Genomic DNA, 22,516 nt, shown 5'->3' with positions numbered 1-22,516 from the left:
AAATAACAAAAGCAGCAGGACGTGTTATTGTCCCTGCCCCAAAGCAGACAGACCGATGGAGAAATGCCATTGAGACCAGGGTAATACTCCACTGCCGTTCTACCTTTTTTTTTTTAACTCCCTCCCAGCCTTATGGGGTCTCAGAGCCCGGTATTGAGCCTGAGCCGAGATATCTACACTGCAAATTTACCACCCACAGCCCAAGCCCCGGGAGCCTGAGCTGGTATGGGGCAGCCCTGGGTGTTTCATTGCAGTGTGGACATAAGCCTATTGTGTTTCATTTCTTAGATTCTGCTGCCATCGTGTGGCCATTTCCTTCCCCTCCTTTCTGTCAAAAGCGCAGAGCCTGGTTCCTCCAGAGGGAGAAGGACGTCTTTCTTCTTTCCTTCCTCAACAGCCCCTTCCTGAGAGCCCTTTGCTGGGGCCTGGGTGGGGAACAGCTGTTTCTGAGGATTAATTTCATATTAATGGTGTTGATCTATAGATTTTACAGCCAGACTAGATCACTAGGTACCTCTGCTCTGACCTGATTCAGAACAGAGACCAGAGAATTTTACCCAGTGACTCCTACATCCACCCCAAGATCTTCTGGCTGAACGAGGAGGGTTCATTCAGAAAGTCATCGTGTTTGGGTGTAAAGGTGTGAAATGATGGGGAAATTGGCCCCTCTTTCAAGTTTAAATGTTGTGACTTCTACACCTAGACCAGGGTGGCCAACCTGAGCCTGAATTTCCCAGTGTAACTGCCAAACCTGCACCTTTGTATGAGTCAATTGTGAACCTTCCCATCATTGTCCTTGCTCTTAACTCCTGAGGCTAGTGCCCCATCATGGGGCCATTTCCCGCCTCTCTTTCATACAGAAGCACAATTTTCTTTGCACAGACACAGGAACAGCAAGATCTTTCTCTGTCCCTTGTGCAAAGCAGGGGGCCAAATTCCATGGAAACAATGGACAAGCAGGGGGCTCTGGGCACATCCAGCCCTGGCCGTGAGATGTTCCCTCCCCTCTTTCTTTATGCTGCTGTTGCTATTTCATGGATTGTCTGGGATGGGGAAAAAGCTGAGTTCACTCCAGGTGGAGGGGAAAAGAACCCTGAAAATCTCAGGACCCAACCCCTGCTACCAGGATCACTGAGGTGCTGGGAATGGGACTGTGTGAATTGTCAAGGTGGGGAATGAATAACAATCTACAACTAGATCCACCTCATTAACCACCGACACAGGCTAATCCTGCTGCCGATAGAAGGGAAACTGGGAGCCATTCTTTGCTGTTCAGCCATGGAAACAGTGACCCAATTGCACCGCAGTGAATGTGCTGGGAAAGCTGAGTTTACAGGCAGGTGGAAATGCCTAGCAGATCCTAGAAACACCTGGAGATCCCCACACCACTTCTGCCACTAGGGTGAGGTGTTGAGCTGCTCACAGCATCCCCCACCATGACCTTGCAGCAGGGGATTGCCGCACCCCAACCCAATGCAGGGAGATGGCTGAGTGTATCTCTGCACCCTGAGACCAGGGCAGCCACACTCTGTGCCCCACACATAGAATCTGGCCCTGCTGAAAAGTGACCCCTATGAACAAGTCACCTCCAGGAAAGCAGGATTGGTCCTCAGAGAGGGGAATGGGCTTCTTGTGAAGCTTATAGGTCACTGGATGCTCTGGAAACAGGAGCGCTCTGAGTGTAACCCATAGCAAACACAACCTGCTAGGGGATGTAGCTCAGTGGTTGAGCACATGCTTTGCGTGTATGAGGCCCTGGGTTCAATCCCCAGCATCTTCATGGTCATTTTTTCACCCTGCTGCTTTGCTCATGCCCAGCGGGGATGTGGCCCACCAGTCTCCCTGCACCAGTTTCAGTCCTGCTCAGTGAGGGGCAAGTGACAATTGCATGGAAGGTCTGGGGGGGTTCTGCTCCTAAGTCACCTCGGTACATTTAAGATTCCCACCCGCTGTGCTGCTTGGGACAATGGTAGATGAGAAGGGCGAATCCTCCAGCACTGGAGGGAAAGGTCCCATTTGCACAGACTGAGAGGCAAGGAAACAGAGGGGCAGTCAGTGCTCAGGGAGGAGAGGGGTCAATGATTTACTCCCAGCAGGGGACACTGTCTTTTTGAGTATCAGAGGGGTAGCCGTGTTAGTCTGGATCTGTAAAAGGCGACAGAGTCCTGTGGCACCTTCTAGACTAACAGACGTATTGGAGCATGAGCTTTCATGGGTGAATCCCCACTTCGTCAGATGAATGGAGTGGGAATTCTGTGACTGGCTAGCCAACTACAAAAGCAGTTTCTCCTCCCTTGGTGATCACACCTCAACTGCTAGAAGAGGGTCTCATCCTCCCTGATTGAACTAACCTCCTTATCTCTAGACTGATTCTGCCTGCATATTTATACCTGCCCTGCAAATTTCCACTACATTCATCTGACGAAGTGGATTCACCCATGGAAGCTTATGCTCCAATACATCTGTTAGTCTGTAAGGTGCCACTGGACTCTGTCTTTTTGAGGCGAGTGCTGCTGGCTTGGGATGGTGCTGACGATGGATAGAAAAAAGGCTGGAGTCAATGGCAGATGGGACCACAGAAGGTCCTGGGTGCTCAGATGCCCCCAGTTATTGCACCCAGGCCTGTCCTAGACAGAGAAAAGACACCGAGGGACCCAGCCCCCCTACAGTGATCCCATGGACAAGAACCTGGTTAGGAGTGGGGTGAAGGTTCCCTCTGGGCAAAGGGGAGCTGAAAACCCTCCGTGTCCTGGAATTTAAGCAACGGAAGCTTCAAACCCTGCACGGGTGTGGGCTGAGGTGCATCAGCAGAAGATTGGGCTGGACAGAGGTGGCAGGTTTGTATAATTTTTGGTGGTGCCCAGAATGGGACCAAGTCCTGCCCCACCTGCCACACACACCTGTGTAAGGCTCTGGGAAGGAGTTTGCTGTGGGAGGGAGAGGGGTTGGGCTCTGGGAGAGTTTGGGTGCAGGGTCTGGGCTCAGTCAGGGGGTTGTGGTGAAGGAGGCAGTGTGGGGGGCAGGCTCTTGGAGGGAGGTTGGGTGCAGGTGTGGGGTCTGGGCTGGGGCAGGGGTTGCAGGAGAGGGTGAAGGGTGCAGCATTTACCTCGGCATCTCCCAAAAGCAACCCGCAGCCCCTAAGCTGGAGGGCCGGGGCGTCTCTGCGCACTGCTACCCACAGACTCCACCCCGCAGCCCCATTGCCACAGTTGGCAGAGTTGGCAGTTGGGGCGGGGGCAGCATGTGGAGACCCTCCATGCCAACAGTTGTTCTTCTCACAGCTGGCTGATAGGGGCAGCAGGGGATCTCCCAAATCTGGGGAATCTCTGTGCCCCACTGTTAGCTCTCCATCCTATCTCCCCTAACCACGCACACCACTCCTCCCCATTATCAGTGTTTTAGAGAGACCCTCCCTCCCTTTATGGGATACAGACTCTCTGTGACAGAGACTGACTGGGGCTCCTCTCTGCATGGCCCCAGTGGGGAAGGAAAGAGACTGGGGAGGGGAGAAGATGGGCAGAAGGAGTCTAATGGGGCAAAGCCAGAATAGAGGAGATTTTCTTCCTGTTAAAATGTACTGGAGTCTCATCGCTGAAAAGCCGCATCTTGAGTTAAGTTTGAACCAGCAGCCTTCAATTACCAGGCAAAGGTGTGAACCACAGAGACTGATAACTGCCTGCTTCCCAAATGTGTTTAAAAACATATTCAGGGGTGCAACTGGTTAGTGCAGAGGGGCCATCTGTTGGGGTTATGAGTTCAAGCTTTCTCTCAAGCCCTTTTTTCTCTTACCTGTGTAGTTTGTTTTGCCTAATTCATATACAAAGTGCTACACTAGAAAAAGGAGAGTAAGTTCTAAAATGTAGAGGTGGGTGCATACTTTAGAAACATCCCCCCTGTGCTTCCATTAGTTCCAGCAGATTGTTCACTGGAAGGGCAAATTGATTTCTTTGCTGCTGAGAAAGAGGCTAGGACAGGTCTGTGGGCACCAGATCTCTCTGCTTCTTCCAGTTCCTTCCCTGCTCCAGTCACTGCTGTAGGAGGATCCTATATGCACTGAGCCTAAACATTTTCCTGGGCCTTCTTAGCATAGTTGGCAGCATGTCAGTCTCATACTCAGTAGGTCCTGAGCTCACACCTCAGAAAAGACAATGGTTTTCTGCTCCCTACTTCAGATTTTCTAAAGGAAATCAGAGAAAAGAAGCTATAGGAGAGTGGTTCCTAGACACTCTAACACACACAGATTTTTCTAAGGCATTAACTTTTCCTTCTCTGTGGAGTTTGTATTCTCCATAGAGCAAAATAAAACAAAACATGCAAGTCTAAGACTAATACAGTATGAAACTCAATACAGATAAAATCTCACCTCAGAGATCTTCCAATAAGCTTCTTTGCAGACTAGACTTATTTCTTGTCTGAGCCCAATCTTTGCACCTGGTATAGTCCTTGTTCCAGCTCAGGTGGTAGCTCGGGGATTTCTCATGACTGCAGCCACCTTTCTTCTGTTCCACCCCTTAAACAGCTTTGGTACAAGGCAGGAATCTTTTGTCTCTCTCCTGGGGAAAAGCCTGAGGTTTAAGATGGATTCCTGTACCAGGTGACATGGTCACATGCCCTGTGAGACCCCAAGCCTTCATTGTTCCTGGCCTGACTCACAGATGGTGCAGGACAGAGCCATCTCCAGTCAATTGTCCTGGTTAATGGCCCACACTTTGCATCATTAGAACAGGACCTCAGAGTTATAGTTTATATTTCTAGCTTCAGGTACAGGAAAGATCGGTTCATACAAATAGGCTGAACACACACAGTAGATAATAAGCTTTGTAATGATACTGCACAAGAGACCTTTGCATGAAGCATGTTCCAGTTACATTATATTCACACCCATTAGCATATTTTCATAAAATCATCAACATCACAGCAGGGAAAGGGTTTTACTGTGGCACCTGGGAGCAGTTGAGTTTCATGTCCAGGCTGTGCTATGAGTTCCTCCACGTTTCCCATAAGCACACAGGGCCCTTAGCGGGTACTCTCGATACAGGAATGGCCCAGATACAATGAAGTGATGGGAATTGCATTTTCCTTTTTAATTTTTGAATTTCCAATGACATTTCTGTTTGTGATTTTGTTTTGCTTCGTATAACTGTGTTTTCTCAGGGACTTGATATTTACCAGGCTAACTAACAGCTAATAACGGAGACTTCAAGCAGGGCGTGGCGAGCGGAAAAGAACTGTAAGAGATGCTGGTTTTCAACCTTGTGTTAGATAAGAATAGAATGCAGATTGTAGCAGAAATTGCTGAGAGAAGTAAGCTATCAGAAAGGAATATGTACAAACAAAATGCAGTTGTTGCTCCTTACTGTATGTCGCAAAAGGTATAAATGCTTGCCTTAATTGTTTATCTAACCGAGACCTACCTCGGGAGGGGAAACTCTGCCTGTCTGTACTCTCCCGAATAACTGCAGTTGCTCGAAATAAACGGCATAATATAATAACATTTAACATCCCTGTGGTGGGAAGAACATCTCAAAAGCCCAACGCTGTGGCATTTAATTTAAAAAAGGGGAACTATACAAAAATGAGGGGGTTAGTTAAACAGAAATTAAAAGGTACAGTGACTAAAGTGAAATTCCTGTAAGCTGCATGGACACTTTAACGACACAATAATAGAGGCCCAACTTAAATGTATACCCCAATTTAAGAAACACAGTAAAAGAACTAAAAAAGACCCACCGGGGCTTAACAACCATGTAAAAGAAGCAGTGAGAGACAAAAAGACTTCCTTTAAAAAGTGGAAATCAAATCCTAGAAAGGAGCATAAACATTGCCAAATTGTAGGTGACAAATCTGAGGAACTGTCACAGACTGAAGTGTCACTAGAGCAGGTTTTGGAATTAATTGATAAACTCAACATTAACAAGTCACCAGGACCAGATGGCATTCGCCCAAGAGTTCTGAAAGAACTCAAATGTGAAGTTATGAACTATTAACTATGGTTTGTAACCTGTCCTTTGAATCGGCTTCGTACCCAATGACTGGAAGTTAGCTAATGTAATGCCAATATTTTAAAAGGGCTCTAGAGGTGATCCCAGCAATTACAGACCAGTAAGTCTAACATCGGTACTGGCAAATTAGTTGAAACAATAGTAAAGAATAAAATTGTCAGACACATAGAAGAACATAAATTGTTAAGTAAAGTCAACACGGTTTCCGTAAAGGGAAATCGTGTCTTACTAATCTATTAGAGTTCTTTGAGGGGTCAACAAACATGTGGACAAGGGGGATCCAGTGGACATAGTGTACTTAGATTTTCAGAAAGCCTTTGGCAAGGTCCTCACCAAAGGCTCTTACATAAATTAAGTTGTCATGGGATAAAAGGAAGGTCCTTTCATGGATTGAGAACTGGTTAAAAGACAGGGAACAAAGGGTAGGAATTAATGGTATATTCTCAGAATGGAGAGGGGTAACTAATGGTGTTCCCAAGGGTTAGTCCTAGGACCAATCCTATTCACCTTATTCATAAACGATCTGGAGAAAGGGGTAAACATTGAGGTGGCAAAGTTTGCAGATGATACTAAACTGCTCAAGATAGTTAAGACTAAAGCAGACTGTGAAGAACTTAATAAAGATCTCACAAAACTAAGTGATTGGGCAACAAATGGCACATGAAATTTAATGTGGATAAATGTAAAGTAATGCATATTGGAAAAATAACTCCAATTATACATAAAATATGATCGACTAATTTAGTTACAACAAATCAGGAAAAGATCTTGGAGTCATCGTGATAGTTCTCTGAAGATGCCCACGCAGTGTACAGAGGCGGTCAAAAAGCAAACAGGATGTTGGGAATCATTAAAAAGGGATAGAGAATAAGACTGACTATATTATTACCCTTATATAACTCCATGGTATGCCCACATCTTGAATTCTATGTACAGATGTGGTCGTCTCATCTCAAAAAGATATACTGGCATTAGAAAAGGTTCAGAGAAGGGCAATTAAAATGATTAGGGGTTTGGAACGGGTCCCATCTGCGGAGAGATTCAAGAGGCTAGGGCTTTTCAGCTTGGAAAAGAGGAGCCGCAGAGGGCATATGATAGAGGTATCTATAATCATGAGTGATGTGGAGAAAATAGATATGAAAAGTTATTTATTTATTCCCATAATACAAGAACTAGGGGTCACAAAATGAAAATAATAGGCAGCAGGTTTAAAACAAATAAAAGGAAGTTCTTCTTCACACAGCGCACCGTTAACCTGTGGAACTCCTTACCTGAGGAGGGTGTGAAGGCTAGGACTATAACAGGGTTTAAAAGAAAACTGATAAATTCATGGAGGTTAAGTCCATTAATGGCTATTAGGCAGGATGGGTAAGGAATGGTGTCCCTAGCCTCTGTTTGTCAGAGGATGGAGATGGATGGCAGGAGAGAGATCACTTGATCATTGTCTGTTCGGTTCACTCCTGGCCTGCTTCTGCTCTACAACTATAATTGTCTTTTACACCAAAATCACTAACTTGAGCACCCAATTCCATGTACAGTCCTAGTGGATGTAAGGCACAGGTAACTTTTGCCTCAGGGTAGCTTGTTGGCATCAACCTCTCTCTCCCACCTGGAGCTGATGAAATTCCTGGCTGGAGGGACACACGCCCTACAAGTCAAAAGGAAAGGAGCTGACAGAAAAGATCACAGGACTGACCCCAAAGAAGGGTGAACTGCAAAAGTCAGAAGCAGGCAACTCATCCGGCAGAGCTGAGAGACCACAGTGAAGATGGTGCAAAGATCACTATATTGGAATTAGCAAATGTAATTTATTTTAAAACAAATCTGTGGGAAGCCCTAATAAAGGCATTTCTTACAGTTCTCTCCAATTTGGATTTACTGATATCTAATAGGAATGACATCTGATTGAAGCTTTTCCCAAATGCAGAGCATGTGTAGGGTCACTCTCCACTGTGGATTCTACGATGTCTGACAAAGTCTGAGTGCTCAATGAAACTTTTCCCGCACTCAGAGCACGTGTAGGGTGTCTCTCATGTGTGGATTCTCTGATGTCTAATAAGGTGTGAGCGCCGACTGAAGCTTTTCTCGCACTCAGCGCAAGTGTAGGGCGCCCTCCTGTGTGGATTCTCTGATGTGTGATAAGGCTTGAGCGCCGACTGAAGCTTTTCCCGCACTCAGCGCATGTGTAGGGCGTCTCTCCTGTGTGGATTCTCTGATGTGTGATAAGGTGTGAGCGCCGACTGAAGCTTTTCCCGCACTCAGAGCATGTGTAGGGCTTCTCCCCTGCGTGGATTTTCTGATGTGTGATAAGGCTTGAGCGCCGACTGAAGCTTTTCCCGCACTCAGCGCAAGTGAAGGGCTTCTCTCCTGTGTGGATTCTCTGATGTGTGATAAGGCTTGAGCGCTGACTGAAGCTTTTCCTGCACTCAGAGCATGTGTAGGGCGTTTCTCCTGTGTGGATTCTCTGATGTGTGATAAGGTGTGAGCGCTGAATGAAGCTTTTCCCGCACTCAGAGCACGTGTAGGGTGTCTCGCCTGTGTGGATTCTCTGATGTCTGATAAGGATTGAGCGCTGAATGAAGCATTTCCCGCACTCAGCGCATGTGTAGGGCTTCTCTCCTGTGTGGATTCTCTGATGTGTGATAAGGTGTGAGTGCCGATTGAAGCTTTTCCTGCACTCAGAGCATGTGTAGGGCATCTCTCCTGTGTGGATTCGCTGATGTGCGATAAGGTGTGAGCGCCGATTGAAGCTTTTCCTGCACTCGAGCATGTGTAGGGCTTCTCCTGTGTGGATTCTCTGATGTATGATAAGGTTTGAGCGCAGACGGAAGCTTTTCCCACACTCAGCGCACGATGGGGCGCCCTCCTGTGTGTATTCTCTGATGTGTGATAAGGATTGAGCGCAGACTGAAGCTTTTCCCGCACTCAGCGCATGTGTAGGGCCTCTCCCCTGTGTGGATTCTCTGATGTGTGATAAGGTTTGAGCGCAGACTGAAGCTTTTCCCGCACTCAGCGCATGTGTAGGGCCTCTCCCCTGTGTGGATTCTCTGATGTGTGAAAAGGCTTGAGCGCCGAGTGAAGCTTTTCCCGCACTCAGAGCACGTGTAGGGCGTCTCTCCTTTGTGGATTCTCTGATGTGTGATAAGGCTTGAGCGCTGACTGAAGCTTTTCCTGCACTCAGAGCACGTGTAGGGCTTCTCCCCAGTGTGGATTCTCTGATGTGTGATAAGGTTTGAGCGCCGACTGAAGCTTTTCCTGCACTCAGCGCACGTGTAGGGCTTCTCCCCTGTGTGGATTCTCTGATGTGTGATAAGGTGTGAGCGCACACTGAAGCTTTTCCCGCATTCAGCGCATCTGTAGGGCATCTCTCCTGTGTGGATTCTCTGATGTGTGATAAGGCTTGAGCGCTGACTGAAGCTTTTCCCGCACTCAGCGCATTTGTAGGCCTTCTCTCCTGTGTGGATTCTCTGATGTGTGATAAGGTGTGAGCGCCGATTGAAGCTTTTCCCGCACTCAGCGCATGTGTAGGCCTTCTCTCCTGTGTGGATTCTCTGATGTGTGATAAGGTGTGAGCGCCGATTGAAGCTTTTCCCGCACTCAGAGCACGTGTAGGGCGTCTCCCCGGTGTGGATTCTATGATGTGTGATAAGGCTTGAGCACCAACTGAAGCTTTTCCCGCACTCAGTGCATGTATAGGCATCTCCCCTGTGTGGAGTCTCGGATGTGTGATAAGGTTTGAGCGCCGACTGAAGCGTTTCCCGCACTCAGAGCACGTGTAGGGGGTCTCCCTTGTGTGGATTCTCTGGTGTGTGATAAGGTTTGAGCGCAGACTGAAGCTTTTCCCGCACTCAGCGCATGCATAGGGCGTCTCCCTGTGTGGATTCTCTGATGTGTGATTAGGCTTGAGGGCTGACTGAAGCTTTTCCCGCACTCAGAGCACGTGTAAGGCGTCTCCCTGTGTGGATTCTCTGATGTCTGATAAGGTGTGAGCGCTGATTGAAGCTTTTCCGCACTCATGGCACATGTAGCGCCTCTCTTCCAAGTTGATTCTGTTGCGTGGAATAAGGTCTGAGTGGCTACTGTAGTTTTCCTCTGGCCTCTGCTGAGTCTCACAGGCTTTTGTGTTTTCTGGGAGTGCACAACTCTTGGAAACATTCCCTTTGGTTCTTCCTGATAACGTCCCATGTGGTGCTCCTTGCTCAGCATCTTCCTGCTGGGGTTTCTGCCTCATTCTCACGCACCATCCCATCGCCAGATGGGAGACAGAGAGAATCCAGACATAGGTCACTCCTGTGCCTGAGAGAAAGGAAATCTCAGAGACAGAATTTTAAAAGGGATGAACAAACCAGAATATGTGCAGGAGAGATCAAACTGATCAGGAGCTGATTTTCCCCAGAGGAGAGAGGAAAGGATCAGTTTTGGTCTGCATTTCACCAGAACATGCAGGGAAAAGTGGGATTAGGTAGGGATCTGCTGCCAGTTGTTAGACAGGATAGGTGGGAAGCCATGAGTGACATCTGCCTAATTATTCCACATCTGCAGGGAACAATCCTGAACAGGGTCTTTGTAGGGCATCCCGAATGTTTCCTGTATTCACAGACAGTTTTTGACTTGCTTTAACCAAGTCCTCACCTGTGCAGGCAGCTCTTGGAAGCACTTCTTTCTCAGAACTCTGGAGGTCCAGGACCCATGCCTCTTCCCCTCGTTCCAGCTGTGAGACCACATCAGGTTTGGAATTTAGAAACCCTATGCCAGGCAAAGAAAACAAGGGAGGTCAGTGGAATTTGTGGGATACTTGTCACAAAGAATAGTCCATGGTTTTAAGCTCAGATCATTTTTAAGCAGTAACATCCCAAGACCAGCTTCCTTGGCTCAAAGTGGCAGGAGAGTTATTAATCATACGCATTACCTTAGTGCCTAAGGACCAACTAACAGTGTGTCTCCGTTTTGCTAGGCACAGTACAAATGCAGAATAGTAGATGGCTCATGCTCTGAAAATGTACAGTCTAAATAGACAAGACAGACACAGCATGGGGAAGGGTAGACCCCTGTTAGAATGGCGATATTCAGGCCTGCCTGCAAAGCCTATATTTTAAGAACTTAGGGTATTTTTTCACTTAGCTAGTTACAGGAGTATGAAAACAAAGAATCAAAATCACAGTCTGCCTGTGTCTGGGCCTTCTCTCACTAGGATAGCCTGAGGTCTTGTTCTTAGGCTAAGGCCTTTGGCTACAGCAGGGGCAGCCATAAGCTGGGAAGCGAAGGGTCACATACTCACATCCCAAACCAGTCACACTGAAATAAGGTGCTAATGGGCTGTTAGGAAGACAATCCTGTCTGGATCTTAAGATGGTTAAAGAAACCTTAATTTGATAGCAGCCTGTCTGGCAAGAAATCACTTATCAATGGTTGGGGTTGTGAAACCTCATTTCTGTATTGTTCTATCTTTATGGCCACCACTTTTACATTGTTAATCAGTCTGGTTCTCTAATTGTTTCTCTCCTGTATAATTAATGTTGTCAGGTGTAAGTTAATTAGGTAGTGGTTTATAATTGGTTAGAGCAGGAGTAGGCAACCTATGGCGGCACACGAGCTGATTTTCAGTGGCACTCACACTGCCCAGGTCCTGGCCACCGGTCCAGAAGGCTCTGCATTTTTAATTAATTTTAAATGAAGCTTCTAAACATTTTAAAAACCTTACTGACTTTACATACAATAGTTTAATTATGTATTATAGACTTATAGAAAGAGACTTTCTAAAACGTTAAAATGTATTATTGGCACATGAAATCTTAAATTAGAGTGAATAAATGAAGACTCAGCACACCACTTCTGAAAGGTGGCCGACGCCTGGGTTAGAGAATTATGTCACAACACGTTAGAATTGGTTAGTTAAATTTCAGCACAATGATTGGTTCAGGTATAGCTGAGAATATTGCTCTATAAATGGGGTCAAAGTGGAGGGGGAAGGAAATTGAATAATAGAATATCAGGGTTGGACGGGACCTCAGGAGGTCATCTAGTCCCACCCCTGCTCAAAGCAGGACTAATCCCCAACTAAATCATCCCAGCCATGGCTTTGTCAAGCCTGACCTTAAAAACCTCTAAGGAAGGAGATTCCACCACCTCCGTGGGGAACCCATCCCAGCGCTTCACCACCCTCCTAGTGAAATAGTGTTTCCTAATATCCAACCTAAACCTCCCCCATTGCAACTTGAAATCATTACTCTTTGTTCTGTCATCTGCTACCACTGAGAACAGTCTAGATCCATCGTCTTTGGAACCCCCCTTCAGGTAGTTGAAAGCAGCTATCAAATCCCCCCTCATTCTTCTCTTCTGCAGACTAAACAATCCCAGTTCCCTCAGCCTCTCCTCAGAAGTCATATGCTCCAGTCCCCTAACCATTTTTGTTGCCCCCCGCTGGATGCTTTCCAATTTTTCCACATCCTTCTTATAGTGTTGGGCCCAAAACTGGACACAGTGCTCCAGATGAGGCCCCATGAATGTCGAATGTTGGTTAGGAGGCGAACGGGAACAGGGACACAGGCAAGGCTCTGCAGCATCAGAGCTGGGAAGGGAACAGACTGTATTGGCGTATAGAGATAAGCCCGACTGGTGTGAAGGGCTTCAGAATATGTAATCTTATAGGTGTAAAAATTGTACAGACTATACCATCCTGTGACATCATCAACGAAGTGCCCATTTGTGCCTGGGTAAGGGCCCTGCTATAGGAGGGAGGATGCAGCAAGGACTCAGGATTGGTGGCCGGGGTCGCTGTGCATAGGAGATGGGGAGGTTATGTGAGGAGGGGGTAATGAGTGAGAGAGGGAGGTCATGTTAAAATAATAATATTTGGGGCAAAATGTATAATAAAGTGAAACTGAACAGAAACAAAACTGGAGTGGAGGCTCTAAAGCAATAAGGCTTGGGTAGGGATTCGGGTTAAAGGTCTGGGATCCCCACAGCTCCAGACCCCAAACCTCTCCTCCCTCCCACTGACCCACCCACCCCACTTCCTGGGTGCCCTTCCCACACTTCCTCTCCTTCTTCCCATTACTCTCAGCCAGCACCACCTCCCGGCACCTTGAGAACTTCTTGTATTTTCTCCTCGTCTCTCACAGCCTCCTACCTCCCTGCTGCTTCTTAGCTCTAACCCTGCACCCACCCGCCCCATGTCCTGGCATATCTACTACCCCGCCTCCGTCCCTCCCACGGCTCGCTATCCCTTCAGCCATGGGATCCTGAACGGCAACATTACATGCTCTCCTAAAAGAGCTCATCTGACTGTCACACAAGCCAGGCATGAGTCACACACCTATTTACTCAATTTAGAATTTACAGGCAGCATATTTTCCTCTTAAAATGAGGAAAAGGCATGAAAGCGACAGTTACTAATGTAGTTATGAATGTAACCAATAAGGATACATTCAATGCAATTTTAAAATGACTGACAGCACCAAAAAGGCACATGTCCAAAATGGTACTAGTGGGTGGGAGATAACGCACAAAAAGGGGGCAAGGAAACTTGTCAAAACTTGTATGAGGAATAAAGGTATAAAGTTATTACTGCTCAGGTTCTTCAGAGACCCCACAGCTTCTAATAACCCAGGGACAGGACTCTACCCAGCGAGGTCACTGTCTCATAGTTCTCCTGCATGACATCCCTGTAGAGGGCTCTCTGAACAGGGTCCAGTAGTGCCCATTCCCTTGGTGAAATACACAGCCACCTCCTCGAAGGTCACCGGCCCCTGCAAGAGCAAGAGTCCAACACTCAGTAACTGCTGCCCCACTCACAGCCCCACTATTCACGGAACAGCAGCACCAGGTAAATGGAAGCTCCGGGAGGCACATGTTAACGGAGTCCCACCCCACCTTGCCTAGAACAGAAAGTCTGCATCAGAGGGTAGAAAGAGAGAAACTTTGTGTCTCCCAGCTGACAGACGGAGGCAGGGTCTTCACATTTATCTACTAGCCAGAGCTTGATATAGGAGATGGGGCTGGCTCTGACCCTACTAATGGCTCCCTGGTAGGAAACACTCCCAAATAAAATATAAGAAAGAAAAGGGAAGTCAGTAGTAAAGAATATTAGTTAGAACAGGAGTAGGCAACCTATGGCACGGGTGCTGAAGGCAGCACGCAAGCTGATTTTCCGTGGCACTCACAATGCCCGGGTCCTGGCCACCAGTCTGGGGGGCTCTGCATTTTAATTTAATTTTAAATGAAGTTTCTTAAACATTTTAAAAGCCTTATTTACTTTACATACAACAATAGTTTAGTTATATATTATAGACAGAGAAAGATCTTCTAAAAATGTTAAAATGTATTACTGGCACTCAAAACCTTAAATTAGAGTGAATAAATGAAGACTTCTGAAAGGTTGCTCACCCCTGAGTTAGAAGGTCAGAATTGTAGAAAATTGGTAAGGGAAGTATGACATTATTGATATAAATTGGGACCATATAGAACATGGGTTGCAACCAAGGTCCTGTAGTGGCAACAAATCTGATGTAAAGGGGATCATATGAGGTGTCTAAGACCAGGTTATGGGTTGCTGGTTATGATTATGCTGTCTGTATGTATGTATCATTTTGTAGTTGAAGTTATGAGTATTGGCTCTATCCTGTCTGTATTTCAAGCTGGTGCTGTGCTTCTGGGAGACATCGCAGACAAGCTGGTGTTAGCTCTGCCTAGCCTGCTTGATGGCCCATTAAGGACCATCAGCTACACAATTGACCCATGGAGAGAAGGCAGACACGCCTTGTGACTCAGCAAAGTATGCAGGGACTGGCCCATGTGACCCCTGAGTCCATTTTTCTGTAATTTTCGAGTGTATGGACAAGGATGTTCTTACACCTGGATTTGCCTATTTATGGCTGATGCCTCATCTTCATCTTTTCTTCAATCCTGCTTCTACCTCTGGAGGGACTTTGCTACAAGCTGAAGCTCTACACAAGGGACTGATGACCCATCCCAGCGGGGGATGTTCTCCAGAGACTTGATTTGAACCTGCAGTTTACTCCATCACTGCTACAAGCCTGAACTAAGAACTTTGCCTTACTGTATGTAATTGATTCAATTTAACCAATTCTAGCTCTCACCTCTACCTTTTTCCTTTTATGAATAAATCTTTAGATTGTAGATTCTAAAGGATTGGCAACAGCGTGATTTGTGGGTAAGATCTGATGTATATATTGACCTGGGTCTGGGGCTTGATTCTTTTAATCGAAAGAACCTTTTTCTTTTATTGGGGTGTTGGTTTTCATAACCATTCCTCCCTGGGACGTGTGGCACTGGTGGTGATACTGGGAGACTGGAATGTCTAAGGAAATTGCTCGTGTGACTTGTGGTTAGCCAGTGGGTGAAACTGAAGTCCTTTTGTCTGGCTGGTTTGGTTTGCCTTAGAGGTGGAAAACCACAGCCTAGGGCTGTGACTGCCCTGTTTGAGCAAGTGGTCCTGAATTGGCACTCTCAGTTGGGTCCTGCCAGAACTGCCTCGTCACAGGAAGCTATCAGAAATCAATGACCAATCAATGAAAATAAGAAGGAAGTTTTGAAAAGTATATTAATCCTAACAATGGTAGTGATAAATTACTAGACGGAAATGGCAGAATTATCAAAAATAATGCAGAAGAGGTAAAAGTGTTCAATAAGTGTTCTCTCCTGGATTTGGAGAAAACAGATGCTGTACTCAGATCATAAGATGTTGACGATTACACTCCTTCCATTCCAACAAGAACTCACAAGGACATTAAACAGCAGCTATTACAGTTAGACATGTTTAAATAAGCAGGTCCAGATAACTTGTATCCAAGAGTTTTTAAAGACCTGGTGGAGGAGCGTGGTGGACTATTAATGTTGATTGTAATTAGGACTTGAACACTGGGGAAATTCCAGAAGACTGGAATTAAGCTAATGCTGTGCCAATACTAAAAAGTGTAAAAGAGATGACCCAGCTAATTACAAGAGAGTCAGTCTGATATCAATACTGAGCAAAATAATGGAGCAGTCGATACTGGATTTCGTTAATAAAGAATTAAAGGAAGGCAATATAATTAGCACCTATTAACAAAGGTTTAGAGAAAATAGATCCTATCAAACTAACTGGATATCCTTATTAGATGAGATCAAAAGTTTGGTTGCAGCTAATAGTATTGATGTAATATATCTAGACTTCTGTAAGGCATATGACTTGATTCAGGACAATATTTTGACTAAAAAACTAGAATGATACAAAATAAACACAGCATACATTAAATAGATTAAAACTGGGATTGTAAATGGGGAACCATGGTCAAGTGGATTTATTTCTAGCGGGTTCCCACAAGGATTGCTTTTTGCCCGTGTGCTATTTAACATTTTTATCAATGACCTAGAACAGAATATAAAATCATCACGGATAAAGTTTGCAGTATCACAAAGATTGCGGGTGGTGGTAACTAATGAAGTGGCAGTAGATTCAGGCTACAGCACTGGGAGTCTGGGAGGGTTATTTCCTGTTCCACAAAGAGGAGAAGTTCCATTCCCAAATTCCATGCCTTGAAATTAGGCCCTATCTGACACTACACCCCATATTCAGCATAGTGGTATGGTTATAATATGATTAGGACATAATTATGATGCATTTTGTGCAAGATGCGTCATGTGCTGAATATTATTATCCTATTTGTGTGCATGGATCATGTTTGTATTTGAAGTTATGGATATTGACTCTGTAGCTGTATTTCAAATGTGCTTACTCTGGGTAACACCCACAATGAGCCTTTCAGGTACAACAATGAAGAGGCCAGACAGTGCTGATGGCTTATCAACAAAGACAATGGACCATGGAAGAGCTTAGCCTTCCTGTGATTGTTTCAGCCAGCTGTGACGTTATGACTGTGATACAATATCTCATTGAAAGATGACAGGAACAGAAAGAGTTAATTAACTCATAGACTGACCTGACTCATGGGTGAACCTTGAGGACGGGTTAGGAAGATATGTAAATGACTAGAGCTTTGAAATGCAAGTCTGCATTGTTAGAGGTAGAAGGGTAGATGTTTGCTCAGGTCTTGTGATGTCAGCAAACAAGTCTTGTCTATTGCTATAGTTTTAATTCAAAGATCAAAAGAGGAATATTAACATTTATGATGATACTTGAGTGAAATAGTATTATTGTCTATGTGTCTCTTTGAAGGTTGTGCTAACCTGTATCTGAACTGTTTAATGGATAAATTACTCTGTGCTAATTGCCAGGATGTTTGGGAGAAGGAGTTAAGCCTATTGTTTTCTCAGGCCGAAAGGCTGCTGGAAATGTATAAGAAGCCTGGGACAGGATCCTGCTTCATCTCAGATCTGCTTTGGGTTTCAAGAGGTGGAAACCTTAAGCCATAAGGATTGAGATCCCCAGTCATTGACTGGAGCCACCCTGAATATGGACATTGGACTATAACCTATGGACTATTTCTAAAAGGACTTTGGCAACTACAAGCTCATCTCTGCTGTGTATCTGAACCTCAAGAATTGAATTCAAGTCTGTCTGTAGATTAACCTTTAACCAACACTCTCTATCTTTTCTTTTTAATAAATTTTAGCTTAGTTAATAAGAATTGGCTATAGTGTGTATTTTGGGTAAGATCTAAGTTATAATTGGACCTGGGTATGTGGCTGATCCTTTGGGATTGGAAGAACCTTTTCTTTTATATGATGAAGTAAGATTCTCAGGAATCATCATCATATCTGACAGGTGTGTCTGGACGGAGGCCTGAGGCTGGGCACTTTAAGGGAACTGCGTGGTTTGGACTTCTAAATGACCAGTGAGGTGCTGTAGAAGCTGTTTTGTGCTGGTTGGTAAATCTAAGTATTGGAATAACCACCAGCTTCTGGGGTTTGTCTGCCCTGTTTGGTTTGCAGTTCACCCTGATTGAGTGACCTCAGATGGCTCCCACGGGCAGCACCGTCACAGTGGCGTAGTCGTGCAAGGATCCACAGAACCAGGTCAATTAAGCTTTGGATCAGAACCCCGCGCTATCCAAATTGGAATTTTGGTATTGAGAGTTTGGTTGGTTAAGGAGCAGTTGCAATGGATGAGCAAAGAGCATATGAGGGTCTTGACAAAAAAGCCCTGGAAGATTTGTGTTCAGGAAAGGGGATAAGCTTTAGAAAGAAAGCTACAAATCAAGAAATGAGAGATCTGTTAACGGCCAGTGATCAGGAGGCAGGAGCACGGCCCTTACCTGATGCTGTAGAAACTGCAGAAACAATTAGAATGAATAAGGCAGCAAATAAACTGCAACTGGAGCATGAACAGAAACTAGCAGATCTTCGATTGCTGGAAAGGCAAAAAATAGCTGAATTCGAAAGAGAAGCTGCTGAAAGAGAGAAAGAAGCTGCTGAAAGAGAGAAAGAAGCTGCTGAAAGAAAGAAGGAGGCTGATGAGAGAGAAGAAAAAGCTCGTAAGGGGCGTCTGGAATTACTGGCTGCTGAAGAGAAAGCTCGCCAGAGGCAACAGGAGCTGGAACAGGAGACCCAGAAGATGCAACAAGAAACTGCCAGGCTTCGCCCAAGTCAAAAAGCAATGGAAGAACAGCAGAAACTGTATCCTCTTAAAAGTCCAGTTTATAACAATGTTGATATGTGGTATTATTCTGGGCAGTTTTCTGTGTTTAACCAGTTTTGCTATGGCTGGGGAGAGGGGGATTCTAACCTGGTGGGTAATAGCTGTTTGTCTGTGCCAGAAAGCAGTGTGTCTGTAAATGAAGTTTCTGAATGTCTGTTTAATGTCTCAGAAGTAAATCTGAAGTTAAATCAGGAGCAGAAAGATCTCCTGGGTGAGGAAAATGTTTCTCAAAAGCAAATTAAAGTAAATACTCAAGTGGAAGCCCTAACTGAGGAAGGAGAGGGTAGATTTGTGATGGGTAATGGATTGGTGGCTAGTACAGCTTGTAAAAGTAAACCTGAAAAGAATAACTGTGGTTTGCTGGAAGTAGCTCAGTGTAGTGAAAAAAACAGCAGTTTATCTGTTGGGAGTGGCAATGTGCCTGGCAGGAAAAGTCTGGATAAGCCTAGGCAGCCTTGTGAGCTAATGGCTTTGTCTAACCAGCAGTTTGGGAAGGAAGGGATAGTGAAAGATGAGTGTCCCTGTCCCTTACCTGTTTCCTGTGTGGAGAAATGTGACAGTAAAGGGAATGTGCCTGTGTCGGTCAGGGGTATTGACTTGTCTATGAAGGAAGCTACCTCGGTCTCCAAGCAGTTGTCTGTGAACAGCCCTGTGTGCTGGGACAAGGGAAATGAAATCCCAAGCTGTGTGCCTGGTGAAGGAGAAGGTGTCTCCGGCTCTTCTGTGTCTGTGGAGCAGACAGAAGGGGCCTTTAAGCCTGTGATGGTTGAGGGTGATTCAGTTGTCTCGGAGTGGGTTGTAAATACAGCTAAAGCCCAGGAAGGGAATGATCCTGAGTTTGTGTCTGCTGGGGAGAATGGCACTGTAACTAGGTTGCATCCAGTTAGTGTCATAGCAAAATCCCAGAGAACAGACAATTCTGGTGCTCGTAGTTTGCCAGTTGCTAATGTGTGGTTGGAAAAGGGTGTAGCAACTCTGTCTAATCAGAGTGATACCCCAGCCAGGGCACAAGGAGAGCATGAAGGTGATTTAATTGTGTTACCGACTGACAGTCTAACAACTTGTAACAAGAAGGAAAAGATTCCTGAACTTGTGGGTGTTGAGCCTGACAACATGCAAGTTGCCAGTGACTATGAGGAAAGTTGCAGAGGGAAGGAGAAAACCTCTAACCTTTATCTAGTGAGTCTATGAGTTTGCCTAAAAGGGAATTGTGTAGAAATCTGCCTGAAGGGCCAAAGGTGATCATAAATGTAAGTAAAACCCAGAAAGAGTCTGTGGTTGCTCAGGGAAGTGTTCCTTTAGAGCAAGCCCTGGGTGAAGAGGGTAAGAGCAGAATTTCTGTGAAAGGTAAATTGTTGCTTAAAGAAGCTGCTAAGGAGAAAAATCCTCCTGGTAATCTGTGCAAGCAGTTTGGTACAACTGAAGGGTGTGAAAGTGATTTAATCAAGAAAGTTTCAGTTCCTGACAGCCAGAAATTTTCTGTTGTGAATGGATCCACTGACTTTCCTTGTGAAAGATCCAGTGTGAGCAGCTTTGAAAAGGTCTCAGATGGAGTAAGAGCTGTTAAGAAAGTTGAGCAGCCCCATAACCAAGTGGCTGTGTGTGGCCAGCGTGTTGGAAAACAATGGTGTTGGAACAGAACCATCTCCATGCTAATTCTGTGAGTGAGCAGTCGGTGCTTCAGGGGCTAAGGACAGATTTGGTTACTGGTGTGTCAGGCAGATCCAATCCACTATTGTTCTAAGTAAGTTTTACCTTGAGTTCATAAAAAGATTCAATCATGTTATTGAACATGAGTTGGGTAAACCATTTCTGTTATACAGTAACATGGCTTCTAACCCAATACAAGCTGTAATAAGACAAAACCCAGGATGGGGAGCTTTTGGGATGCAGTCAGTGATGTTTGTGTCATCCCTTCCTGCATCAATTTTGCGTTGGGGGTGTGACGTTATGACTGTGATACAATATCTCATTGAAAGATGACAGGAACAGAAAGAGTTAATTAACTCATAGACTGACCTGACTCATGGGTGAACCTTGAGGACGGGTTAGGAAGATATGTAAATGACTAGAGCTTTGAAATGCAAGTCTGCATTGTTAGAGGTAGAAGGGTAGATGTTTGCTCAGGTCTTGTGATGTCAGCAAACAAGTCTTGTCTATTGCTATAGTTTTAATTCAAAGATCAAAAGAGGAATATTAACATTTATGATGATACTTGAGTGAAATAGTATTATTGTCTATGTGTCTCTTTGAAGGTTGTGCTAACCTGTATCTGAACTGTTTAATGGATAAATTACTCTGTGCTAATTGCCAGGATGTTTGGGAGAAGGAGTTAAGCCTATTGTTTTCTCAGGCCGAAAGGCTGCTGGAAATGTATAAGAAGCCTGGGACAGGATCCTGCTTCATCTCAGATCTGCTTTGGGTTTCAAGAGGGGGAAACCTTAAGCCACAAGGATTGAGATCCCCAGTCATTGACTGGAGCCACCCTGAATATGGACAATTGACTATAACCTATGGACTATTTCTAAAAGGACTTTTGGCAACTACAAGCTCATCTCTACTGTATATCTGAACCTCAAGAATTGAATTCAAGTCTGTCTGTAGATTAATCTTTTAACCAACACTCTCTCTCTTTTCTTTTTTAATAAATTTTAGCTTAGTTAATAAGAATTGGTTATAGCGTGTATTTTGGGTAAGATCTAAGTTATAATTGGACCTGGGTATGTGGCTGATCCTTTGGGATTGGAAGAACCTTTTCTTTTATATGATGAAGTAAGATTCTCAGGAATCATCATCATATCTGACAGGTGTGTCTGGATGGAGGCCTGAGGCTGGGCACTTTAAGGGAACTGCGTTGTTTGGACTTCTAAGTGGCCAGTGAGGTGCTGTAGAAGCTGTTTTGTGCTGGTTGGTAAATCTAAGTATTGGAATAACCACCAGCATTTGGGGTTTGTCTGCCCCGTTTGGTTTGCAGTTCACCCTGATTGAGTGACCTCAGCTGGCTCCCACGGGCTGCACCGTCACACCAGCCTATGAGTCATGGCTAATATGAATCAGCAGGACACGCTATGACATTTGACTAGACCACATGTCAATGAACTCCATTTTGGTACCTGTATTTTTCCACAATATGTACTGGGAACTGAGTTTGGAACAAATGGTTCCTGCCATATGGAAAAGCTACATAAGGTGGCGTGTGACATCATCTCTTGGCCTCATTCCCCGCACAAGAGAACTCCTGGAAACACCTGAGGAACAAAGACTGAACTGGGGGAACTGCTGCTCCCAGGGTAAAGGGATTTCTAGCTTGTGTATGGAAACTTGGGGACTGCTTGTAGCATCAGTCAGGGTGAGAAATTGCTAATTCAAATTCTATCCATCTAGTATGTTAGGCTTAGTTTGAGTTTTGGTTATCTGCTAAGTAATCAGCTTTGATCTGTTTGCTATCACTTAGAATTGTTGGGATACGTTAGGGTTCAGTAAAACAGCTGGGAAGCTGCTAATGTGCTGACATGCATTGGGGACAAAGGCATAAGCAGGCAGGAATTCTTTGCTTAACAAATAAGTTGCCATATTTTTCCTCTCTGTTGCTTGTAATAATTGACATCGATGCAGCTGCATAAGAAATGTAGTTGCTGGAATAAATGTCCTTGTGTGAAAGAAAGTAAAAGAAATGTTATCTCCCCTCCCTTCCTTTCCCAGCTACATAAACAAGCCCTGGCTTATGGCCCCTTCCTCCCTCCCGAGAACTGCTCATTGACCCTTCCTCCATACCCCGAGAACTGCTGTTTAGGAAATTTGTGGCAACACGTTATTGCAAAGAACGATATTTTCAAGGTAAAAATGCCTCTATGATATGTGTAATACTGTGATAGTGGATAGGGGTGGGTATACTAATTGTATGAGTGTTTACTAC

General features: G+C 45.1%; 1 protein-coding gene and 1 non-coding gene across 2 annotated transcripts; one reads left to right on the top strand and one right to left on the bottom strand.

The window, feature by feature from the left end:
- The first annotated feature begins 1,708 nt into the window (after positions 1-1,708).
- Positions 1,709-1,780, top strand: TRNAA-UGC. Its single transcript has one exon. It is a non-coding gene; the product is annotated as a tRNA-Ala (tRNA).
- Positions 1,781-8,845: 7,065 nt separating this feature from the next.
- LOC120381706 (zinc finger protein 300-like) lies at positions 8,846-9,679 on the bottom strand (the record flags this gene model as incomplete). Its single annotated transcript, XM_039499830.1, has 1 exon — positions 8,846-9,679. A coding segment is annotated over one exon (834 nt), but the record flags the coding sequence as incomplete, so codon positions are not given.
- Between the last annotated feature and the right edge of the window lie 12,837 nt (positions 9,680-22,516).

Source organism: Mauremys reevesii, linkage group 14 (assembly GCF_016161935.1).
Source record: "Mauremys reevesii isolate NIE-2019 linkage group 14, ASM1616193v1, whole genome shotgun sequence".
In the NCBI taxonomy this organism is placed as follows: domain Eukaryota; kingdom Metazoa; phylum Chordata; order Testudines; family Geoemydidae; genus Mauremys; species Mauremys reevesii.
The sequence above is the reverse complement of the archived record's forward strand: the minus strand, read 5'-3'. Positions and strand labels throughout refer to the sequence as shown.